This window comes from Pseudopodoces humilis, chromosome 1 (genome assembly GCF_049639895.1).
Source record: "Pseudopodoces humilis isolate 2021_Gansu_Grassland_sample_001 chromosome 1, ASM4963989v1, whole genome shotgun sequence".
In the NCBI taxonomy this organism is placed as follows: Eukaryota; Metazoa; Chordata; class Aves; order Passeriformes; family Paridae; genus Pseudopodoces; species Pseudopodoces humilis.
The window spans coordinates 49133442-49155878 of NC_142200.1; the positions used below are offsets into that span (position 1 = coordinate 49133442).

General features: G+C 41.0%; 1 protein-coding gene across 26 annotated transcripts in view; it reads right to left on the reverse strand.

Annotated features, from left to right (window-relative positions):
- Window positions 1-22437, reverse strand: part of EPB41L3 (erythrocyte membrane protein band 4.1 like 3) — a 109085-nt gene that overhangs the window by 56717 nt on the left and 29931 nt on the right. For all 26 annotated transcript variants that reach the window (XM_088060304.1, XM_014256885.2, XM_088060415.1 and 23 more), the window contains exons 2-3: window positions 8257-8471; window positions 3273-3470 (exon numbers count right to left, since the gene is read on the reverse strand). In XM_088060304.1, coding sequence (XP_087916430.1) covers window positions 3273-3470; window positions 8257-8460 — 402 coding nt within the window. In that variant the 5' untranslated portion in view covers window positions 8461-8471. The remainder of the gene's footprint in view (window positions 1-3272; window positions 3471-8256; window positions 8472-22437) is intronic.

Here is a 22437-nt window from a genome sequence, read left to right on the forward strand (position 1 = left end):
AAGCACTTTATAGAGTAACTGATGGATTCTATAATGATCCTAAACTCCCAGACTAGGGAATGCAATTCTGAAGAGATAAATACCTGGCCTGCATCCAAATCAAGATTCAATGACAAGAGCTATTATTCTAGCTCAAAATTAGGTTTCTAAATTTCTGGTCCTTCTAGATCACATTGCTTTGTAGCCTTCAGCAGGTAGAAAGAAGCACAATACACACAGAGCAGAAAGAAAGGAGCTGACAACACAGGATGACATTTCTGACTCACATCTAGAAACTGTCATATCCCTACCTTGGGTCACTGTCCACTCTGAAAGATGCAGTGGTTATGTAGGTTGAACACAATGAATGGAAGTATTAAATATCTGATTTCCATGTTGTCTGTCCCTCTCCCTTTTCTTTTAAATAATCAGTCTTGGCAAATTTACTGACCTCCATAATTTGTTGGGTGCCTTAGCATACTTAGTATACTATAAATAAAAGAACTGAGATTAGCTCACTTGCTTACAGCGTGGTGATAATAACACCAAGGGGGTGGGTTCAATCCCTGTATTGGCCATTCACTTTAGAGTTGGACTTAATGATCCTTGTGGGGCCCTTCTAACTGATAATATTCTGTGATTCTGTGAAAACTACATGGCTTTGTGTGCTTCTGACAGAAAAGAATATATACATATCTGTATGTATGTATGCTTGTGCATATATATTTTCCCCACATTTAAATTGACACAGTGAGTTCACTTGAAGGTGATCCTTAAAATAAGGTAGCATTTGTTTGAGATATGATAGATTGTTTCTCATGCTGCAGCATTGAGTTTCTGTGTAACTGACACAGAACTTTATTACCCAAAACTTCCATAGAACTTCACCTTCAGCCTGCTACACAATTTCCTGAGATACCTCCTGAGACAGACCCTCAGTTTCCTTGCCCTACTAACTCCCTTTGTGAATACTTTTTTACTCCTCTGGCGAAAAAGCTCAGCGAAAAGCTCACATCATTTGTCCTGGGGGGACTCAGCATCCTTTCGCTGTAGCTAACTTTATGCACATAGGAAGTGGACTTTCTTTGGATCTACAAAGAATTCCCATGAGCTGGAGTGGGCTGTGCCAGAGAGGCACCTGCAGTTGTATTATCAATACATACAACATACTGATAATACTACTTAGGAAGGATGCAAAGTCTGAATCACACAGTTTAAGATATGTAAATTTATGCACCCCTCCAGCTGCACTCGTTCCCTGAAATATTTGTTCCTCCTAACTAACTTTGTTTCAATGCACCCCATGGTCTGCTCATCATCACAGCCTTATAGCTCTGTCATTTGAAAATTCATCCTTTTAGGAGCTCTGTTCTCATCAATATTACATTCTGCCTGGGAAGCCTGATAATCTTAGAAGCAGATAAAATGATTACTGATGACAGTCAATACAACTTGAAAATATTTCAGCAATGTAAGTAGAAAAAATTCATACAAAACTTATATTGGACATTATTCAAGAGCCATTCAGTACTTGCAAAGCAGAGAAATTTGACAAGCAATAAAACATGATGGCTTCCATATGCCAGCATTTTGACACTTCAAGAGAACTCAAGTTTAGTGAAAGAGTGAAATTTCCTATAGAAAGTATTATTCACAGTATTTTTTTGCATAAGTGGAAATCTAACATAACAAATCTCCCTTTCTGCTCCATCTTAGATTCCGATAAAGTTCAGCCTGCTAGACAAGATTTCCATAGAAATCTTATTTGGTAAGATTCGCTTGACTATATTCCAAAAAGTGACTCACATTTTACAAGCAAGTGGCAAAAGCTGAAATGAGTTGACTCTTTCCATCAAAGCATGAGTCATTCCTTCAGCTTAATGGTTTCCACACTATCCCTGAGTGACAAAACTGAGACTGCAGGTCAAGAAATGACCATTTAATAGTCACAAAGGATGCGTCCAGAGAACTAGTCCTAGTCTGAAGGAAAAAACATGGGACTTGGCCGGTGAAATTAAAAGACACTCAACCACGTGGATGGCTAATTTGCTATCTGTTTGCAGCTCACTCCTAGTGTCACATTTGACCCAAACTGTAATGCCAAGGTTAAATAAAAATCAATAAGGTTTTTCTTCACCTTCCATCTCCAAAGCACTTAAAATGAGAGCAGCTGAAGGATTAATGGGCTGAGCACAACTGATTGTAAAGATGCCATGATTTGTCTCCCAGTCAGGTACTCCTTTTCTCCACCCTTTCTCCTTCCCCATGCTCCTGTGGATTTTCCTTTCAAGCCTGAAGACTATTTTATCTCTGCCTTTATACTTCTCTGTTCTCCCTGTGTGTCCTTTCTTCTCTGTGGAACCCCACAGTTACCCAAAGGAGGTTTGGCTTAGCCAGGCCCTCCAAGACATACCCTTCCTCTGCAGCCAGTGCTTGGTCAGGCTCAGCCTTGTCTTGTGTGCTTGACCTTCTGGCCTAAAACAGGACAGGCTGGTCCACTGCCCAAAAATCACCTCGATGAAAATGACTGAATGGAGAAAGGGTCCATCCTGAAACGCTGAATTTTCTCACGCTTACTCTGAGATGCTAAATGTGCTCAGTTTTTGCTTTTCTGGGGCCTTCTGGAGTTGAAGGCATCCTCTTTGCACATGTCTGCCCACAGGCACAGACTGGCTTTTAAGTGACATTGAAGACTATCCCTCCCAAAAGTAGGCTCCTGTCAGAATCCCAGCAGGGAAAGCAAGCTTCCTTACAGAAAAATCACAGCATCTTTTTGCCAGTAACATTCAGACACAACTACAATTCAGACATCATGGAAAAGCACACAAAACTCTCCATTCTCACTGCTATTTGTCCCTGACATTTCCCCCGCTTGCCCAGGGTGTCTCTCATGCCTGCACTAATCTCACAATAGTCAGAATTACTGTATGGACAATGACTCAATGGAAGACTCAACTCAGTAAAGTACCAAGGAAAAGAAAAGCCCAGTGAGATCAAAATCCTTTGTTTCTGGGCTTTGTTTGCCATACTTTGTTCCCTACATTCTGCTGTGGCATGTGCCAACAGAAGATTAATCCAGTCTCTGGCTGTTTCAGGGAGTGGCCAGAATCCTTCACCTAGCTCAAATCTGCACACCATCTTCAACAACCTCCAGACAAAACAATGAAAGTATCTCTGTGCTTGGCACTGGCAAAATATCATGCCATTCATCCTTTTTCATAAAATTCATACAATTTTCACCATTTACCTCCTGACAGAATGAAAAAAAAAAAAGATGACAAAAAGCCAATTACCTCTACTTCACATGCATATTCTGATCCATCCAGGAGCGTCACTTTGCATTGCATATTTTTAGGTTTCTTGACAATCTTTAGAGGAGACTTGGAAAGTTTGCTAGATGAAGATTTTTGAGAGAGCTTGTCGTCCTCTAGCTGCTGATATTCCAGCTGTTTTGCACTCGCAGCAGCAAACTCCTGTTCTTTCTCTGTGGCCTATAAAGAGAAAGGAAGAAAGGTATTTTTTGAGGTAAGATAAACCAATCATGCCCTGCAGTTCACTGTACATGCTGCATCAAAGCATTTAAGTGAGCCTTTTGGGGGCTTGGACAAGAAAGACCCTGAGGCAGGACAGAGTCTACTGAAAAGATTTCCCATATTCCTTCTGGCCCTCCCTTCTCCCTCCAAAATGTACAGAACACCCATGAAGGAGGGGCATTCATGAAAGTATTTTAAGGCTTCTACTTTTTCCACAGGTACAAAATCCCACATGGGCTTCTTTTACTGGTTTTTTTTTTTGGTGTTTTGGAAATACTGAGTAATCAGTGAATTCTGTTGATGAACAGATAGATACTCCCACATTTTCTTGATACTATGAAGTTCCGTACCTCTTAAGTGATACAATGTTTCCACGGTGGCATGCAGAATAGAAGAATTCTATTGAACTCCATCAAATTTGCACTAATTAGGCTGTCAGTGGGAAAACAGTCCCTGAATGAGGGGATAGATCCCCCCTGAACAGTGTGAATTCGTAAGGGGATGCTTACGTTCCTGGGAGAGTGAAAGGATCCCCAAGCACCCAAGCAAAGGGTTAAGAAAACATGGTAGAAGTGAGGGGCCAAACAACTTTAATGTGCAGCTTTAAATGGACAGGATGAGAGGACGAATTTTGCTCTCTGCTGATGCCCAGTAAGTCTCTCAAGCTGGAGAGAAGTAGGTGCTATTTGAAAGACAAATATACAGCAGGGAAGAGGGGCAAGAAGCAAATGACCATGGCTGCTTTTGCTCGGGTTTATCTGAGGGTAAGGTCATTTGAAGTTACCATGATGCAGCACAGCCCACAGTCCTCTCCATAGCACTAGATGAAAGCCAGAAGAGCTCTACAGCATTTCACCCTTCCTAGCAACAGCACTGTGCTGCAGTCATTACCCTTCTCATCAGTTATATCCCTAATAGGCTCCAAACAAAACCTCAATAGGAGTGCAGTAATACCTCAGCTAAAGCTTAAGTTAAATAAAAACATCTTTCTGTTATCTCACTACAAAGCAAAAAAACCCAACCTGCTCTGGCTCTGAATTATTTCAGTGTAGTAAGCAACAAGCATTAGTGGAAATAAATTGTAAATTAATCCCGCAAGTCTGTTTCCATTCATTGTATATAATAAAACTTCACAAGAATGGAGCAAATCCATCCAAAGGCTTTAAGCTGCTTTGAGACCAGAACAATGTTGCATCATGTAACCTAAAACAACAGTGTACTTCTAAATCGTGGGGTACTGTCCCTGAGTGATTTCAGAAAAACAAGCTTTAAGTTTCTCCTCTGCCTTCTGACAACGGGGGAAAGGACACACTGGAGCTCGCTGTGAGCCCTACAGTGTCAGTTCCCAACAAAGCCCAGCAAATTACAGAGAGGTGTGGCAAAGCCTCACAGTCCTCCTTCCCCTCTAAGGAGTACACAGCAATGGCCTCCTGGGCTTTCCTGGATGGGGAAACTGCAAGAAAGAGGGGCTTAAAAGATAAAAAGGCAAGAGCTGCTTTCAAAATCTACCACATCCCCAGGGCCATGAATGTTCTCCCTCAGGAGCAGCCTAACACCAGCCATCTCTTCCCCTGTCCAGCTCCAGCACAAGAGGATTTCCTCCTTCCAGCAGATGGACACCAGCTCTGTGCCTGGATATCAAGGTCCTCAGATATCTTGAAAACTGGTGGGAGATAGAGGCACAGTGTATGTAAGTGGATCAGCTGTTTCCTGAGCATTTAACACTCACAGCAGCTGTGATGAAGAGGCAGAGTCCCCCTGGGCTCACAGCAAGGCTTGAGGCCAGCTTGTCTTCTACCACATCTGCAGCCAGCTGGCAAGTGGTCCAGCCTTGTGCAATGAGAAATAAACAACACTGAAGATGCCTCCTGCTTGGGCCTCTGCGCAGAGCTGCACTGCTGCTGGTGGGCAGAGGGGCTGTGATGATTTCTGTATGTTTTGTCAAAAGAAATCTGCCAGGAAAGGTGCACGTAAAAAATGTCAGTATGTCAGTAAAAAAAAGTAATTCCAGTGATGGGGAAAAAATGCACTGTCTTACCCAGTGGCTCAGTACATTTCTCAAGTGAAAGTTAGCACTGTGCTTAAAAAAAACAACAAAAAACAACCAAAATATCCCAGCATGGAACTAATCTCTTCCAAGAAAACAGAAAAGCTGCTTGAGAAAAAAATCCACAGCAAGGACACCCATCATCCATTTAAACCTTAGAACCATACCAGCCTGCAAGCAATTTATGTGAATCCCAATGGACTAGTCATTATTTTCCTTCATAAAGACGCTCAGTATATCAAGACTACTGCAGAGTTTTGCTTATTTATAAATATTAAAAAAGATTATTGAGGTTATTTTGTTATTAAGATTCCTATTTACATTATGATCAGGGGAATGTGTCTAGGTAAAAAAGGTTTTCCTCTCATTTGTCTGGAGAACAAAACATGCCAAGAACTATTAGAGAAGACTCCCCCAAACTATCCTGACATGTTCAGGCACTGAGGTACTTTCAGACTGTGTTAAGTCTCTTCTTCCTAAAGAAATCTGACATACTGGAATCTAGGAAAAAAAAAAATGGCCAGTGAAAGACCTATGCACACAGAGAATTATTTTGTACCTTGCAAGCATAGCTTTATTTTCTCCTAAATTCTTCTCCCAGGTATTTCTGCATTGTTTCTTTTGTGGTTTCTCTGATTTTAAAATATTTTTTAAGTGCTGAGGACTAAATTCTAATGCAGCAGAAGTTGTTCCAGGGCTTGCATTTTTTGAGCATAATCTCTCTCATGTATGACACAGTATGTTCAAGCCCTTCTAAAGCTGGACCTCCTCTCAAAGGATGCCTCTGGAATCATGGGATTCAGCAGTAATGATCTTGGATGCTTTGCAGTTTCTCATTGGGGAATGAAGTGATAGTGCCACACTTGCAAAAAACATTAATCCCATTTACTTATGGTAGTTGCTCAGAAACTTTGGTGCCCAACCTTGCTGCCTCCTCTTTTTCGAAGAGACAGGAAGGCAGGCAGAAAGTGAGGTTGCATTACTACACCTGATAGGAAGGGCTCATTACTTTAATACCTGTTAATCTCAATATGAAAACGTTATTCATCTACAATAAAATGTTGGGGGGTTTCATGTGCATAGGATGACAAAGAAAAGCGACTGTCGTGGATTGGTAACTTAAATCTTCCTTCCCGTGGTTCTCTCATACAAGCAAGAGGAAAAAACCACTCCCTCACTGCAATGATGAACAGTAAGACAGGGAGTAAGATCCTTCAGGTTCTGGCTTTTTAATGACACTGTTGCAAACAAGCTTTGTCTCTTAGTGCTGCATTTAAGTGCTCCTTTCCTGACATACAGCCACTTAAGCCACTACGAAATACACTGGGCCTATCAGTGCAGTTGGACTTGGCAGTCTACTTACACCATGGGTGTTTGGATTCAGTCTGGTAATCCCAGCAGGAAGGTGTCACATACCCCTTTCACTAACCCAGCTCTTCTATCTTGCCTTCTACAGAAGCAATCTCACTGGTGATCTCTGGGAAAAAAGGCACCTCACACCTCTAAACACACATAGAAAGGCTTGGTGTCTAAATTAATTTGTTTTGGGGTTTTTTTGTGTGTCTGTGGTTATTTTGGGGTTGGACCTATATTGTGGTTTGGGGTTTGGTGTAGTTGTTGTTGCTGTTGTTTATTTGTTTTACATTTTTAACATGAAAAGAAACTTGAGGTGGAAAGATTACTGAAGACATCTGGAAAAACATCTATATAAATAATAATACTTACTCCTAAGACTGACAGAATTACACTTTTAATCAATGACCAGTTTATTCAACACCTATCACTTTTGGACAAGCAGCTTTTCTTCTTTTCCCCAAACTAATTACAGGAAACTTCTGATCTATTTGAGAGATCAAAATTGCTTTGCCAGCACTGTCTACCCCAACCAAGTAAAATAACAGGAGCACACTTCAAACAGCCAGAATTTTTAAAAGGATGGAGAAGAGGAGGAGCTATGACTGGCTTATTCCACTCTCCAAAGGTACATTACTTACAAAGGTAAATGTGATCATATGAGGGTCATAACCTTATAGAGCTAAGGGAAGTGATTTGCAGGTACCTCATTAATTGTGTGTCACTTACCCATGAAGAAAAATGCCTGTTAATCCTATTGACTGGAAATTATTAACGGAAAGAAGAAAGCAGCTTCCGCAAATTTAATAAGTGCAACAATGAACTAAATGGAAAAGCACATAATAGCTCTTCTGAAACCTATTACATGAACAGCTCGAGTAATTGTAACGCAGTCATTTCAGACCCACGAGAAACTTAAGGCATCACAGATTCTTCATGGCTCACACATCAGACAAGCAAGCATGAAATCAGTGTTCAGCAGGTGTCAAAAGGAATGAACTCTGAAAACATTTTCAGCTTCATAAAAACTGACACTGTTTACTATCTAATGCAAATGCAAGGTTGAAGATGTTTCCCTCTTAGTTAATGAGACTGCCCTCCTATTTAAGCACTAGGGGCAGAAATAGCTGCCGTGAACTTAAAAACATTCTGCACGAGAACTATTTTTCTTTAAACGCAAAAGACCAGCCAGCCCAGATCTACAGCATCCCATCGAACACCCTTCCGTGCGGATCTGGATATATATTTGCACTCCTAACGTGCCAGGCTGGTTATTTCCTGGGAGCAGTAGGTGGGCACACAGCCAGTTGAGTGCAGAGAGCGTCTGCCCATGGGCTGCCTTACCTGCTCCTTTCTCACTGGCGTGCTGTGCGCTGCCACAGCCGAGAACTGCTCGAGCGCGGTTTGGTGCTCTTCACTCGGCGGCTGCTGCTGCGGCTGCTGCTGCTCCTGCGGCTGGGTCTCTGCCGCCCCTTCCTGCGCAGGGCTCTCCTCTTGATCCTGCTCTTTATCCTTGGACTCGGAGTCTGATCCCGATTCTGTAGTCATGGTTGGTTATTCTGCAAGACACGGTGAGCAGACCTACTGAGTACAATCTCATAGCTGTGAATTTGTAAGCCAGGAATATGAAACGAAGAAAGATCAGAAAGTTTTAATATCCTCAGCCTTTAAAACTTAAGTGCCTATCACACTGACCCAACCAGGATCCCTAGGAAAGCTTCCCTGGTGCAAAAGACCAGGTCTAAATGCATCCATACGCTAGGGAAAAAACATGTTGCCAAAAAATCTCATTCTACAGAGTAATACACAGGGCATTATAGGACTTACATGCAAGATAAATACGGGATACGTACGTCATAATTCATAAAGGGAGAATAACATATTGGGCCTTAAATCTAACAAAACCCAGTGGAGTTTGGGTTTCTAAACCATGAGGAAACTTGAAACACTAAATCTTTTGTCCTTTACATTGAAGTCAACAGGACTTGAGCGCACCAACATCTGCACTCCCTTTTGGAAATGTACTCAAGAACTTTTGATGCTTCTAAGCAATACATTAATAGTTGAACTAGGTGATCTTAGAGGTCTTTTCCAATCTAAACGATTTTATGATTCTATAAATACTAGAAAGATCGGAAATGGGTCCACCAAAAACAGTAAAACATAAATTTGTCCTTAAACCCAGTTCTGTCCTTCCCACTTGAATTAATCTGCATTTCTATAATTTCTAAGTGCTAGAGCATCTAAAAGGAAACATAAAGACTTCCATTAAGTCATTCTAAGTGTTAGATTTAAGATGAAGGGAATACAACTTTCATTGAATAGGAAAAATGTGTTTGTACTTCGTCCAATACTAAATCAAAATAAAAATATTAGCAATATTCATTCAAAATTTTAACTGCTTCCATTAAATAGTTTGGTTGCAAATATGTGGTTTACACCCAATTCTCAAACTAAATACTTGCAAACCCCAACTTTTAAAAAAAAATGTGATTTTTTTTTTTATCAAAGCAAGGATCTGAAAAAGCAGACTCTGCATCAGTTCAGCAAAGGGAGTGTGCTTTTATGTTTGTTACTCATATGTTCTCAGACCTCACAAACTTATTCCTGAATAGTTTGCTACTAAGCAACTTGAAGGCAAACCAGTCTGCTGCCATCTATTTCTGTTAGTCATCAGGACATGATTTCTTTAACCTGGTAACCATGGCTACTGTGTAATTATAGGTGATTCCACAAAACATACATCTGTTAACTCACCTGCTAGGAAGTCACGATGAACTCCTAGCATACACTACAATGCTTACTAGCAGTAGCAAATTTATTACAGAACGTAAGAAAAGTACAAACCTTTCTCTTTTTTCTTCACTTAAATGTTTGATAAGCTAAATTGCTTGCAGAAAATGTTTTAAGCGAGGCCAATTACTATTTTCAAACTCACTGGTGTATTCTGCGAGCAAAGCAAGTCACAGCATTCAGCCTGTGCTCAGCTCCTGCACTGTGTGTGAGGAGGGGGGTGTGTGTTCCCACCCCCTGCCAGCCAAAACAGCACGAGACAGAGGAATCAGAAAGCATACATGGCAGATTCAGGCCTCAGGACACATTTTCAAGGTACTAACATGTGACACACTTGTTTAGAAACACATCGTAAATTTCTACACTCAAACTGGCAAAACTGTATGAAAAAATACTTTTCAAAATCTGTTATTTAACAAATTGTCTTTAGCATCTATGAAAAGCAATAATTAACTTGGCTCTTAAAATGAGAAAGGCATTAGTTTAATCAAACTTCAGCTGTCCATATCTGAGATAGTCACTTTAAATGAAGAGCAGAAAAACAGACGTTTCAGAGAGGGATTCATCTGACCTATTTTAAATTCCTGCTTTAAGCTGAGATAAATCACATACTAGAGCGACTTCAACATGAAGGAAGCCGAAACAAGTTCCTCCAATGTAGATCATGCAAACTCATCCTCCATGTTCAATTCTCCTAAGCCATTCTTTTTTGTATGCTTTAAACATTAAATTGAACACCAATGTTAATCTCTCAGAGTTTTGCTTTACCCATCTGTCAAATTCACATAGAATAAACTGTTCTTCATCTGACACTCATTATATTTGCCTTGCTTTAAAAGCACCCAGGTCTCCACAAATGTCTCAAGTTTTCCCCCACCCTGCTTTGCAGAAGTGTTTGAGGACATGAAATGCAAATTAATCAAGTAATTATTTCAATAAACTCGAACTACACGTTCAGTCTTCTTTTCCAGAAAATATGAATAAATTACCAAAACCTAACTTACAGCTACAAAAGTAATTTCTCAAACAATACAAAACAGCACCTATGAGCAATACAAAGAGCGAATGCATACAGCAAGTTGTAATACTTTTTCCCCCCATCATGATATTACTTAGAGAAGTGTAAATAAAAAGTAACTATCATACTTTCTGTTTAGAAAGAGGTATTATTCTCTATAGGATCAGGTTTCCATCCAATACTAACCAAAAGTCTGTCTTCCTTCAGCTTCAGAGGCAAGACTATGCCTCTGAAAGCTCATTTTTGCACCCTGTGTAGCTTCTTTCCTAATGAACATTTGTATCCTGGCTGTTTGCAAGCACAGAAACAGACATTTAAATTAGCCCCATAAACCACAGCTTCATGTAGCATGAGATGTAAACAAGTTTTACTTTCCCTACCAGTTACAATTTTGAATCTCAGGGAACAACAAATTCGGCTGTCACATTCTTCTGGGACATTCCTGCATGAAGCATAGCCTGACAGCACTGAGTTCTCTCTAGGAGCAACTGATTTTCTCTCCAGTCCCCTGAGCTCTTGCTGGCTTTAAGAGTGCTTTATTAGAAAATTCTGTGTGCTTTATCAAATCTTTCAGTGTAAGAGATTCCCTGGATACAATATTACTATCGTTAGTCAGACAGCAGATGGATTTAATTAACCCAAGGTTGCCATTTCCAAATGTCTTTATTTCCCCACGCATGCAACACGTTTAACAACAAATACTGAGAACAAAATACTGTTCTTCTCACACCGTTCTCTTACAGGTGTAAATAGAAGCAAAGCAAACACATCGCAAATCCCATTTCTTACAAACTCCTCAATGACAGTATTGTTAAGATTTATCTCCTTCCATCTAGCACGGGCTGAACATACCTAAATTACAAGGCAGAAAACAACATTCCTCTCTCAGTGCAAACCAGTAAGTTGTTTTGCCTTCCTCAGCAAACAGCTGCTTATCCGCATGAACCCTGACAGCATTTCATTTGTTATAAGTAGCACAACAATCCTCCTAGGAAGAGGTAATTTCACTTATTGAAAGAAATAACAGTAATCTTAAGAAATTTACCAACATAAATATTACTCTACTTTTTCTTTGCACGCAGCAAACCTGACAGAATAGCTGGTAGTGCCTAAACATTTATCAAGCACACAGCTGGCTGAGAATTTCTTATTCTTATTTGATTAGTTTATTTACTATAACTGGCTATGTATCAAAACCATTACTTCTAATGAGAATTTCAGCACAGGAAGAAAGAAAACACTCAAGTTGCTTCAACTTTTTCTGCTGCCAGCACAGCCTCTGTATCAAATTCCCCTTTCCAGCAAACAGAAAACAAAGTAATGAAGAGAAACTGGGAGCACTACCTTATACAAATGAGGTAATACTATGCAAGCCAGATGTGCTCTTGGATAGCTACACTTTGGCTTAATAACCCAGTATTCAAAGATTCCAAAAGATTAGCTGAGTCCAAACTTAACACAGGTGCTGCTATTCCTGGATAGTAATAGCATAGATTCTGAGGCGAAAGTACATTTATTTGGTGGCAGAATGAAAATCAGAATGAAAATTAAGTCTTTTGATTAAAGAGAGGGGTGGGGGTGGGGGAGAGGAAAAGCCCATAGCTAGCTTATTTTAACCTACTACTAAAAATATAAGTTAAAAATATATGTACTTTCAGCAGTGTAAAATAAAAATATCAGTAAAATATTAATATTAATTTAATATTAAAATATTAATAAAAGGTCAGTGTTTTAGTGCTGCTGACAACAGGTAAGCGAGTACAGATATTAATATACTATCAAAGTATTAAAACTCAACTTCAAAAAATCAACATGGCTTTCTATAGTAATTTTATATATAATGTGGACCAAATCACAGACAACAAATCTTTTCCTACCCTCACACTACTCTAAAACATTACATAAGGATTACAAAACCTGCAAACCACTTATGCAAAACCCCTACATCCTAAAACCTGACACAACACCTAGACCTTCTTTCCTTCAGCTATGAGACTTGGGAGATTCCCGTTCCCACTACCAATTACTGGCTGTAGACTTAGAGAACGTAACTTTTCTTCGTAAGGGAACCTAAACCATGTTGTCCTCTAGGTCACCTGGTCCCCTGCAGCAAGTGACAACCCCACAATACTGCATAAATTTATACATTCAAAACCTTGACACTCTACCTCTCGTTTTCAGAGCACAGACCTTCTGGGCTGCATCCACAGAGCACCAAAATTCACAGCTAACTGACAGCAGAGCCCACAGTTTAATTAACGCTGCAGTCATTAATAAACCTTTATTTATATATAAATACACGCTAGTGAAAATATCTGCTATATTAAGCAAACAGAAGTCACATTAGACAAGAAATTGCAAATTAACTCCGAATAAATTGTGATGTAATGAGAAAACAAAATTGAACCAAGTATAATTAAATGAACTATACATAGCCACTAACTATTTCCTGTAATGTGCGGATTAATGATTTACATTTAAATGCTTCTTTGATCTAATTAATTCTCTTTGTAGAAAGTTCTCCTTTAATTACAGTAATTCTTGAAGATTGTTATAAATCCTTGCAAAAGGTCCAAATTTGGAAATTATGTAACAAAATAATGATTCCATACTTCAAAAATAATGTTCTGCATAATGAGAGACATATTTATCCAATAACGATGAGATGCTGATGAGAAGAGCATATGGAGAACAATATTGCTGCAATGAGCAGTGACAGAAATGCCAATATATGTTTCAAGAAAAGAATACACACCAGAACGCCGACTTCTAAGCTTGAAATATAAACTGTTTCCATCAAACTGCCTGAACCTCAGCTCACTTATTCCAGCTGGGTTCCTTTTTAGGAAAATGATCATTTTCTGTTGATCCTCTTTAATGTGGATGAGTTTCAGCCTCACAAGCAGGAGGCACCCATGCCACGAACAGCTGGCACAGGGTCCCCAAGAGTTAAAACCAGCTCTTTCTTGACCCATCACCATTGCCAGCAAAAACTGGAAGCCTCGCACAGGAGGCAATTCCCTGGCCTTACAGCTACTTCAGCAGATACCAACAAGCCAAAGCGACTGCAGAGATGAGTCCTGAATGGACACAGGTGGGAACAACCCCAAAACCGGCCACTGGATGCCCCCTCCCAACTGCATGCTCCTGTCACCTTTCTCATGCTGGCAGCAGTGTGACTTTGGGGACCTGGTAGCTCTGCTGGGAGGGCTGGATCTCCCCAGGATGGGGAGGGGGAAGCAAGAGCCCTCCTTTGGGCACTGATGGGTACCCATGTCTGACCTGGCTGTGAGGCTCCAGCCCAGCAACCCTTATGTTTCAATGCACAAACGCACCAGCTGTGCTGAGAGTTCATTATTGCGTCTTAAATGTACACATATAAGCACAAACCTGTTACAGTCAGTACATTAAAAAACCAACCAAACAAAAATAAAGTCAAAAAAGAAATAACAAAAGAGACAAGAGGAAAACCAATGGAGAAAGGTGCTAAGCATCTGGAAGAGCTGCTGCCATCGTGCCAGCAGAGAGTGCTCCAGGCTAAATGACTTAACAGATGTGATGGCAGAGGACATGGGACCAAGCATAGATGCAGGAGGGAGACTGCAGGGAGGGCAGGGAGGTGTTAATCAGCAATAATAAAAAAAGCTGGGTGGAGGTGTTGCAAAATATAACGATCTAAAATATTTGTTTGGCTTTCTAGGAAGGTGCATGATACAGATTTCTTAAAAGTTTCTTGATGAAGATGAAAGGAAAACCAGAGGCGACATCTAAGAAAGGAGTAATGTAATCTGGAGGAGATGGAGAAGGCACCTTAAAACCACCAGACACACCTTTCAAAGGGGACAAAAAGGGACATGCAGACATGAGTTACCTGGCAGGACCCAAAACTCCCTCATCCCAGGCACACATGCACCCCTTGATAGCACCACCACAAAATGAAAATGAGTGTTTCTGGAGAAACTTCACCTAGCAAGCCTGGGGACAGAAACTGTCAGAAGCTTTGAAAGGACCTGGGAAGGGGAGGGATATATCAAAAAGGGATTGTGCACCAAAGCAGAACCAGGAACACATGACTCAGGGATGAACAGGATGAAAAGGAGAAATGAAGACTAGGATGCCAAGTGACTTAGAATTAAGCAAGAGATGTGGCAAACGATAAGAAGAAAGTCTCTATAAATACATTAAAAGGAAAACCAGGCCTGTTACAAAACATGAGAAAGTTTTTTCTTTATTATTGGGAAATAAATATTATTTTTCTTCATTATCTGGGACCAGATAATGGGGGCATATTTCATCTGACACACAGGATATGCAAGTTCAGGTTGGATGGAGTAAGGGAAGAACAGAACAAAGACATCAGTCAGCCAAGTGGTTTCAAGTCAGCAGGAGCAGTGAAAATGTCCCTACAGTGCTGGGGAACCACCATCAATCATCTTTAAACCATTAACCACTGCTATGTAGATGCCAGAGGGGCCAGGTGAGGTCTAAAAGAAATTAAAAGACTAAACACAGCACCCGATCTTACAAAGGAAAGTGGGAGCAGAAAAGCCAGTTAAACCAAAGTTACTGCAGCACACCGCTAAAGGATTTCTAATCCTGTAAAAATAATGAGATTAGGAACAAAACACAACAAATGGCCAACATGAATGTATCAAAAAGTCATGTCAAACTAGAGTAAAGCCTCTCTCACTCTCTCTGACAGGGCATCTGTCCCAGCTGATAAAAAGGAAGTAGAGTAGTACAGATGACAGAGCCTATCTTTAGAAAGGCTTTTAAAACAGCCCCACATGACTTTTTCATGAGTGAACTACCGAAATAGCTTACGTTATCACAAAGGAAAGGCGGGGGGCAGAAAGGTGTACAAGTGATTAATAAAACCCAAACCCTAGCCTACTAGCCTTCAAAGTTATCAGCACCATGATGACAACCTGTAAAAACTTACTGATTTCAGGAGTCACAGCTATATGAGGATCAGTGGAGAGTGCCTGATCCATGCTCAGTATCACACTGCTGAGGTTGGGATACACCATTGGCATCCTCACCTGACTTAAAGAAGAGCAAAGCAGTCAGAAAGAAAACCACGTATGTGCTGAATCTGACTACATTCCTGTAAGGGTAATGGCAGCAGCAGTGGGGACCTCAGAAGTGAAAAGTGATGAGGAAGATGTGGGTTGGGCAGCAGAAATGAAGCAGCATGAGCATCTGATGAATTTCTGTGGGACATAATGCTGGAGGTGTTCTGCCTTCTGCAGCACCAGGGAGAGGTATACAGCATATTATATTTAAGTCTGAGATTCATATTTTTCAAAAAAATGTGCATTGAAGAGTGTCAAGAAGGGAGCAGGAAGAACAGTAGCAGCTTTAGAAAGTGTGACCAATGGAAAAACATTTAAGGAGCTGGATGTTTACTCTGGGAAAGGGAAGAGAAAGGGGCTGATAAGAGCCTTGCAATACATTCAAGCTTCTTGCAGACGGAAAGGAATCACATATTTGCTAACAGTAGAGCAAGAACTTGATTGGCATCAAGTGGGATTTGGAATAGACAGCATACCAACTATAATGACAGTCAAGAAGAGGTTATGTATAGCTGTGTGGTGTCATCATGGGACACTTACGTACTGATAAAAAACCAGCAACAAAATTCTCTGTTTGCAACTTTTTAAAGTATAAGATATTGGAGATTTTGTCTATTTTTCTACCCCTTCCACTTGGGTTGACAACCCTAAATTAACAAAATGAATATATTTGCTTCTGTTTCAGAGCACCTGGAAGCACAAAGTGACATTTTTATCTCCTGTTTACCTTTAATTTCTATGAGTCAATGCAATTACCTGGGTCTGTTTTGTTCTCTGAATGGGGGGCTTCACACAGCAATAAAGCCCAGAACCACTGCCATTTCTGCTGCCCCACTTGCATGCAAGGTTTACGAACAGTCTGACCAGGTTCCCTAAAAACACCAGATCACCTTTTGGAGGTCATAACACCAAGAGCTCCCCAAGAGCTACCCTAATTTCTGAACAGGAGGAGAAAAATTAGGCCATTGTAACATGTTTTGGATAATTTTTTCCTGTCCTGCTGATCCAAGCATTTTTTCCCAGGGGCAAACAGGACTTACCAGGGGAAGAAGGGAACTGCATTTTCCCCACTAATTTCTCTGTTCAGGTCTCCAGGCGATGGGTACAGTTGCTGCTGCTCCACCCTTCCCTGCATCCAGAGTGAGGGCTGGCTCTGCCCCCCTAATCCCCCACTGCCAAGATTCATCCAGCAGCTCCAAAAGCAGGACTGATGACAGCCACTGCCCACCACTCACGCCAGTTCCTACAGATGGCTCCTGTCTGGAAGAGCTCACGTACACAAGCTGGCAAGCACACACCTCTCTGAGAGCGCTGGGTGTAACTAGAGAAATGCACAGTTTAAGCCAAACCAGACAGTTGTTTTATTCCTTAAAAAAACCCCAAGTGCCGCCACAAAGAAAACCCAAAAGGTGAAAGCAGAACTCCTGAGAAACACAAACTGCTGCTTACAAACAGACCTCAGCAAACCGTCCGCTCATGAAAAAGCTTTAGTCCACACAAATACTGCATTGCAGGAAGGTAAGGGGGACCAGAAATAATAAAAAAATAACTCAGCAAATCTGTATAGTGAGAAACAACAGGGAATTACAGACAGGAGGCAGATGTGAGGAGGAGGAGAAGAAGGAAATGAAGAAACCCATAATGGAGAATACAGCAACATCCCACAGATGTTGGTCATGAGAGAATTGCACAGAAACACACCCAACTCCAGCCCCCATTTCCACACTTCACTGAAAAAATCCTGGCAGAAAACAAAACCCACAGCAAAACTGCTTGTAGTTTGATTACAACCAATTGATAAATATTTCATTCAGAAACTAAAAAGGCAAGAAACAGCCCTCAATGGCATAGGGTGATTTTCTGCAAACAAGTGACTTTGATTACTTGGGTTACATTTACACGAGGTTTTGACCTTTCTAAATTGCTCTGGAGCCAAATGTTCACATGGGGCTCCCTGTGCACCATTCACTATTTAATGTCACAGAAGCTGAGGGTGCTTCAGGCATCACATCATTAAAGTTCATATTCTCTTATATTGAGCAGAAAATGGAACAATTCAAACTTTAAAAAAAAAAAAGAAGAAAAAAAAAGAGTTGTGCATGGTTGCTGACACATGGCAGGTGTGCTACATTATCACACTACCCTCAGGCCAAAATACTGTAACACCTGTGAACAATATTTTTTGTTTCATACAGTACCTAAATAGACTGTGCTCCAGTGCTCCCAAGCTGGTGACCTGACTAACCTCAAAGAAACAAGAGTATCAAGCAGACAAGGTACAAATCAGAGCATCAAGCCCATCTCCTCCAAGGGCTTCTGACTCCCTCTGACCAGACATTTTTCATTCCAGCTCAAGTGATGGAAGAGCTTATGAAGTAAAAGAAAATTTGAACTGTAATTTAAAAATGTCACCTCAACTTTTCTGATTTATGTTATTAATTAGAATCCAGCCATGAAACCACTGGTATTTTTTGCTTTATTTTACTGAAGAGTGCTTGAAAAAGCCATGAAGAACTGTCTAATAAATTAAGCCCTCCCTAGCTTATTACTTGCAACAGCAATGTAGCAGTATCATTTTTTTTGTTTGGGTTTGTTTGGATTTTGTTTCAGCAACTGAATGTTTTCCCCCATTTTTATGGTTTGGAGGGAATTCACTGTTGTGTTTTTGTAGTCTTTTTTCCAAGTGTGGTTCAGAGATGGAAGAAAGGAAGATAGACCTTTTGCAGCCAGTTGCCTGATGCCTCTTTCAGCTGGCCACAGACATTTCCAGTGTCCACCACTGCTCTTTCCCAGCAAGACACCAATCAGCACTGTGGCTGCAAGCTCTGCTCCCAGCTCCCAGCCCTGGCAGAGTCACAGGCACTGCTGCCCTCCAGCATGCTCAGCTTCAGCAGGTTTTCCATAAACCTCCCCAGAACTGAGCATTTTAAAAGCAATTTTTTGAGGGTGTCATGAATCATTTCTTCTTGGAGGCAGATGTCTGACCTGGGTCATGCAAGGCAGGATGCCTGAGCAATGGCTTTCCCCATAACAGCACTTGCTCTCCATCACTAGGAGCTCCAGGTGTTCCTCGATGCTGGATTAAAACAACTGAGAAAACTTAAAAAATTCAGGCAGATGCAAAAGGAAGGAAGAAGTCACAGGCTGTGAAAAAAATGCAGAGGAACCACCCTGAATTCATGCTGGGTCCTAGTTAAATTAAGGTAGCTCTGTGTGATGAGAGCCGTCATGCTGAGGCCTGGGGACAAATGTGCTCCTACTTCATCTTCCTCTTTTCCTTTTGTTCCCTCCCATCCTAACACTAATTTTACACCCTGTGTTTCAACTTTTGAAGGTTCTAAATGGGTCTGGTGCATTAAGACTACATGATGGTGAGGCACCACAGTGTTTTTATTGTAATAGCTTTTGTTTTTCTGAAATGGATTATTAATTTCATATTTAGATTTTAATCTCCTGGGAATTCATGTCAATTTTGAATATAAAACACATCCTGCAATATCAAGTAAAAGAATTTCCACTATGGAGCACTGCATCAGGAAACCACTGGTTCCCCAAACAAATTAAAATCTTGTGAGCCTAAACAACCAAACCCATGGCATCAGACAGCTAGGTTCTTATACCTAAACTCTTCTGGGATCTCCATGCTTCCCAGAGCTTCAATTACCTGCTACAGATTACAAAAATACTGTTTGACTGGCACCTAGCACCAGCAGCTAGCCTATGTCACATTTACTCCAGGTTACACTGGCACTGCGAAAACATTCTCCCAGCACCCTCTGAAAATGCAGTTCAACGTTTCCCCCTGCCCTGAAACCCAACTGCACATACCAGCAGTCAGCCCTAACCCCTCACAGACACCAGCTGTAAAATCATGTGTTGGATGCAAACCAAGATCTGAGGATGGTTTGGGAGCAGGGACCTCTAGGAACAAATTGGTCAGAGCAGAAATGCACAAACAAGTATATTTATGGTGGGCCCAGGCATCTTTAGAGTGATCTCACTTAAAATCAGCCAGGAAGGAGGATTCTCTCCCACAGCCAGGCACACTTTGATTAAATGTTTCAGGACCATTTTAGTTATATGTTTCCAAAGCACGGGAAGATCCTTCACACCTCCCAACACACACTAGTTAAGTCCTGAGTGCCCTTTGCATGATCAGCTCTGTAAGGAATTAAGAGCAAGCTTTCAGTGTCTTCACTTAGCATCCCAGTAAAGCCAAAATCTTCCACCATCTGTGCAGCTACACCAAACCACAAGGATTTGCAGACCAGCATCCAGTAGAGCCTGACAAAGAAAATAGCTATCTTTAAAGAGGCTCTAACCCTTTTTAACTATTAAACCCTGAAATGCTCCACATACAGTTCTAAAGTAATTACATTATATACTCCTGACCCAGTGTTATACTGGATTATGCTGTCCCTGAAGATGGATGTCACCAGATCTGGCAATTCCTCTGCAATGTGTATGACCTTCTTGGAGTTCAGACACATAGAAACGACAGCAGCTCAGAGAGGACAGAAGGGGTTGAGGCAATTGGGACAGACAGGTGGCCTAAAGTGTCCCCACAAGACAGGGGTCAGAAAAAAAAAAAAAAAAAAAGAGAGAGGAAGGAGGGGGAAAATAAGAAAGAAATAAGAAAGCAGAATGTTGCAGTAATGCAGCTTAATCACAAAAAGAAAAAAAAGGAGTAAGAGGGAATGGACAAACTTGCAGGAGAAAGAGGAAGGAAAGCTCTTTGCAGCTTTTAAATCACTAGGGTTTCAAAAAAGTAAGTCACATAAATCTAGGTTACTCAACACAGAGTGAGCATTTAAAAGGTAATAAAAAAAAATATATTCTGTATCAAATTGATAATTTGAGAGGAGAAGTGAGGGTAATTACGCTAGATGCTGCGATTCCCAAACCCCGGCACATACTTTTCCTTAAGCATACCTGTGTTAAATGTTTGATGGTGTTTTTAAGGCTACAAACCACTAATTGCATCACTACAATCTATCTTAATTTAAGGGAGAATACTACAAATCAGAAACAAAGCGAGAGACTTTGATAGGGGCCCCTATTTAGTGTGCTGAGTTTCAAGCTTGTCACATGTGCTAATGAGGTAAGTGGCCCAATCAGTGAAACAAGTCCATGAACAGTGACTTTTGCCATCTTTCCTCCTGATGTTATGCAGAACCCTATGCAAGACTCTCTGGCCAAGTGACAAAAGACTACTGTGCATTGTAACTAATGGTTATCTTATGCCAATCCATTTTCTTCAGTACCCTTCAGGTCACAGCATGTAAAATTCATTTCCATTCCACGCCATATGCTAGTTTGGGCGGGGAAAAAAACAAAGGTAACTCGGTTACTGTCTCACTCCTTACTGGAAAGATTTGTTCAAGAAGGCACCATCATTTCAAAGTTTAACATATCAAACAACTTTGCTACCTTAATGTACAATTCAACCTTCTCAGGAGCTAATAAACATGTAGGAAATACAGTTACTCCCAAGTGCATCATAAATGGTGACTCAACAACCACAAGCTTCTCCTAGAGCTATGTCTGATGCTGGATTAATAACAGTCACATTTCACCTCTCCTGCCCCTCTTCTGCTCACTCTGCAGTCTGTTTTCTGTGGGGACACAAAACTCCATGCCAATATTCACAGGGCCATTACATCTGAACTAAAAAATGAATGAGGTAATCCACCCACTCCCTGGATGTCATGAATGTTCCAGGGAAGTGGTACCCTGCAGCTGGGCTCCAACCCGTTCTGCTCTCTGTCACCTTCTCTATATGCATGTGTTTCACTACAGCTGGGGCCACAGACGCTTCACCCTCAAGGAATCATTGCTTTAAAGGTTCGAAAAGAAGCAAGAAACCGACTAACTCTTCCCCCAGCTCCAGAACGGCATTAATTATCCCTACAGCAACAGACACATTTTCTTTGAAAGACACAGACATGCAAACACGCCAAAAGCACCACCACAAAACAAGCACATCAGATACATACTGGATCTTAATTAGGGAGCTTGTCTTGCACAGTGACTTCAGTGCTCCATGGCCCCTTCCCAGCTGCCCTTGCCTAAACTCTACCTGACATATATTTATGTCGCCTATTACTAAAATCCCACAATGCTGAAGTTTACATGTTCCATTTATTATAATGGTTCCCCGTTTAGGAAAGTTTTCCCAAATGTCTGACCTAATTCTTCCCACTTGAAATGTACTGAGTTCTCCTCACCCTGCAAACAGTGGATGCATAGCATGGCTCTGCAGCTCACAGACAGCTGCTGTTTGCCCACTCTATCCCCTGCCTCTTCTGGCAACTCCTATTTTTAGTCCTCTCTCAGGCTCTTTCTTCTCTCCTCTGTTCTCTTTGCCACCAGTTCACCTCTTTCCAGAGCAATAGCATCCAAACCCTACTTTCAGCTGAAGATCAACTGTCCTTACTGATGCTGAGCTTGCAAGGACAGCTTTGTGCCTGAAAACAATACTTCATATTTCCACCTAGCAAGGAGTTCAACATTCTCACCATATTATGACAATTATCAACTTAGTTTTAACCTTTGATGCATTCATAAACCCACACTGTTTTCTCCACACTCCTGCCTAAGGATCTCCCTAGTGGATAAAAACCACCTTAGCTACATTTT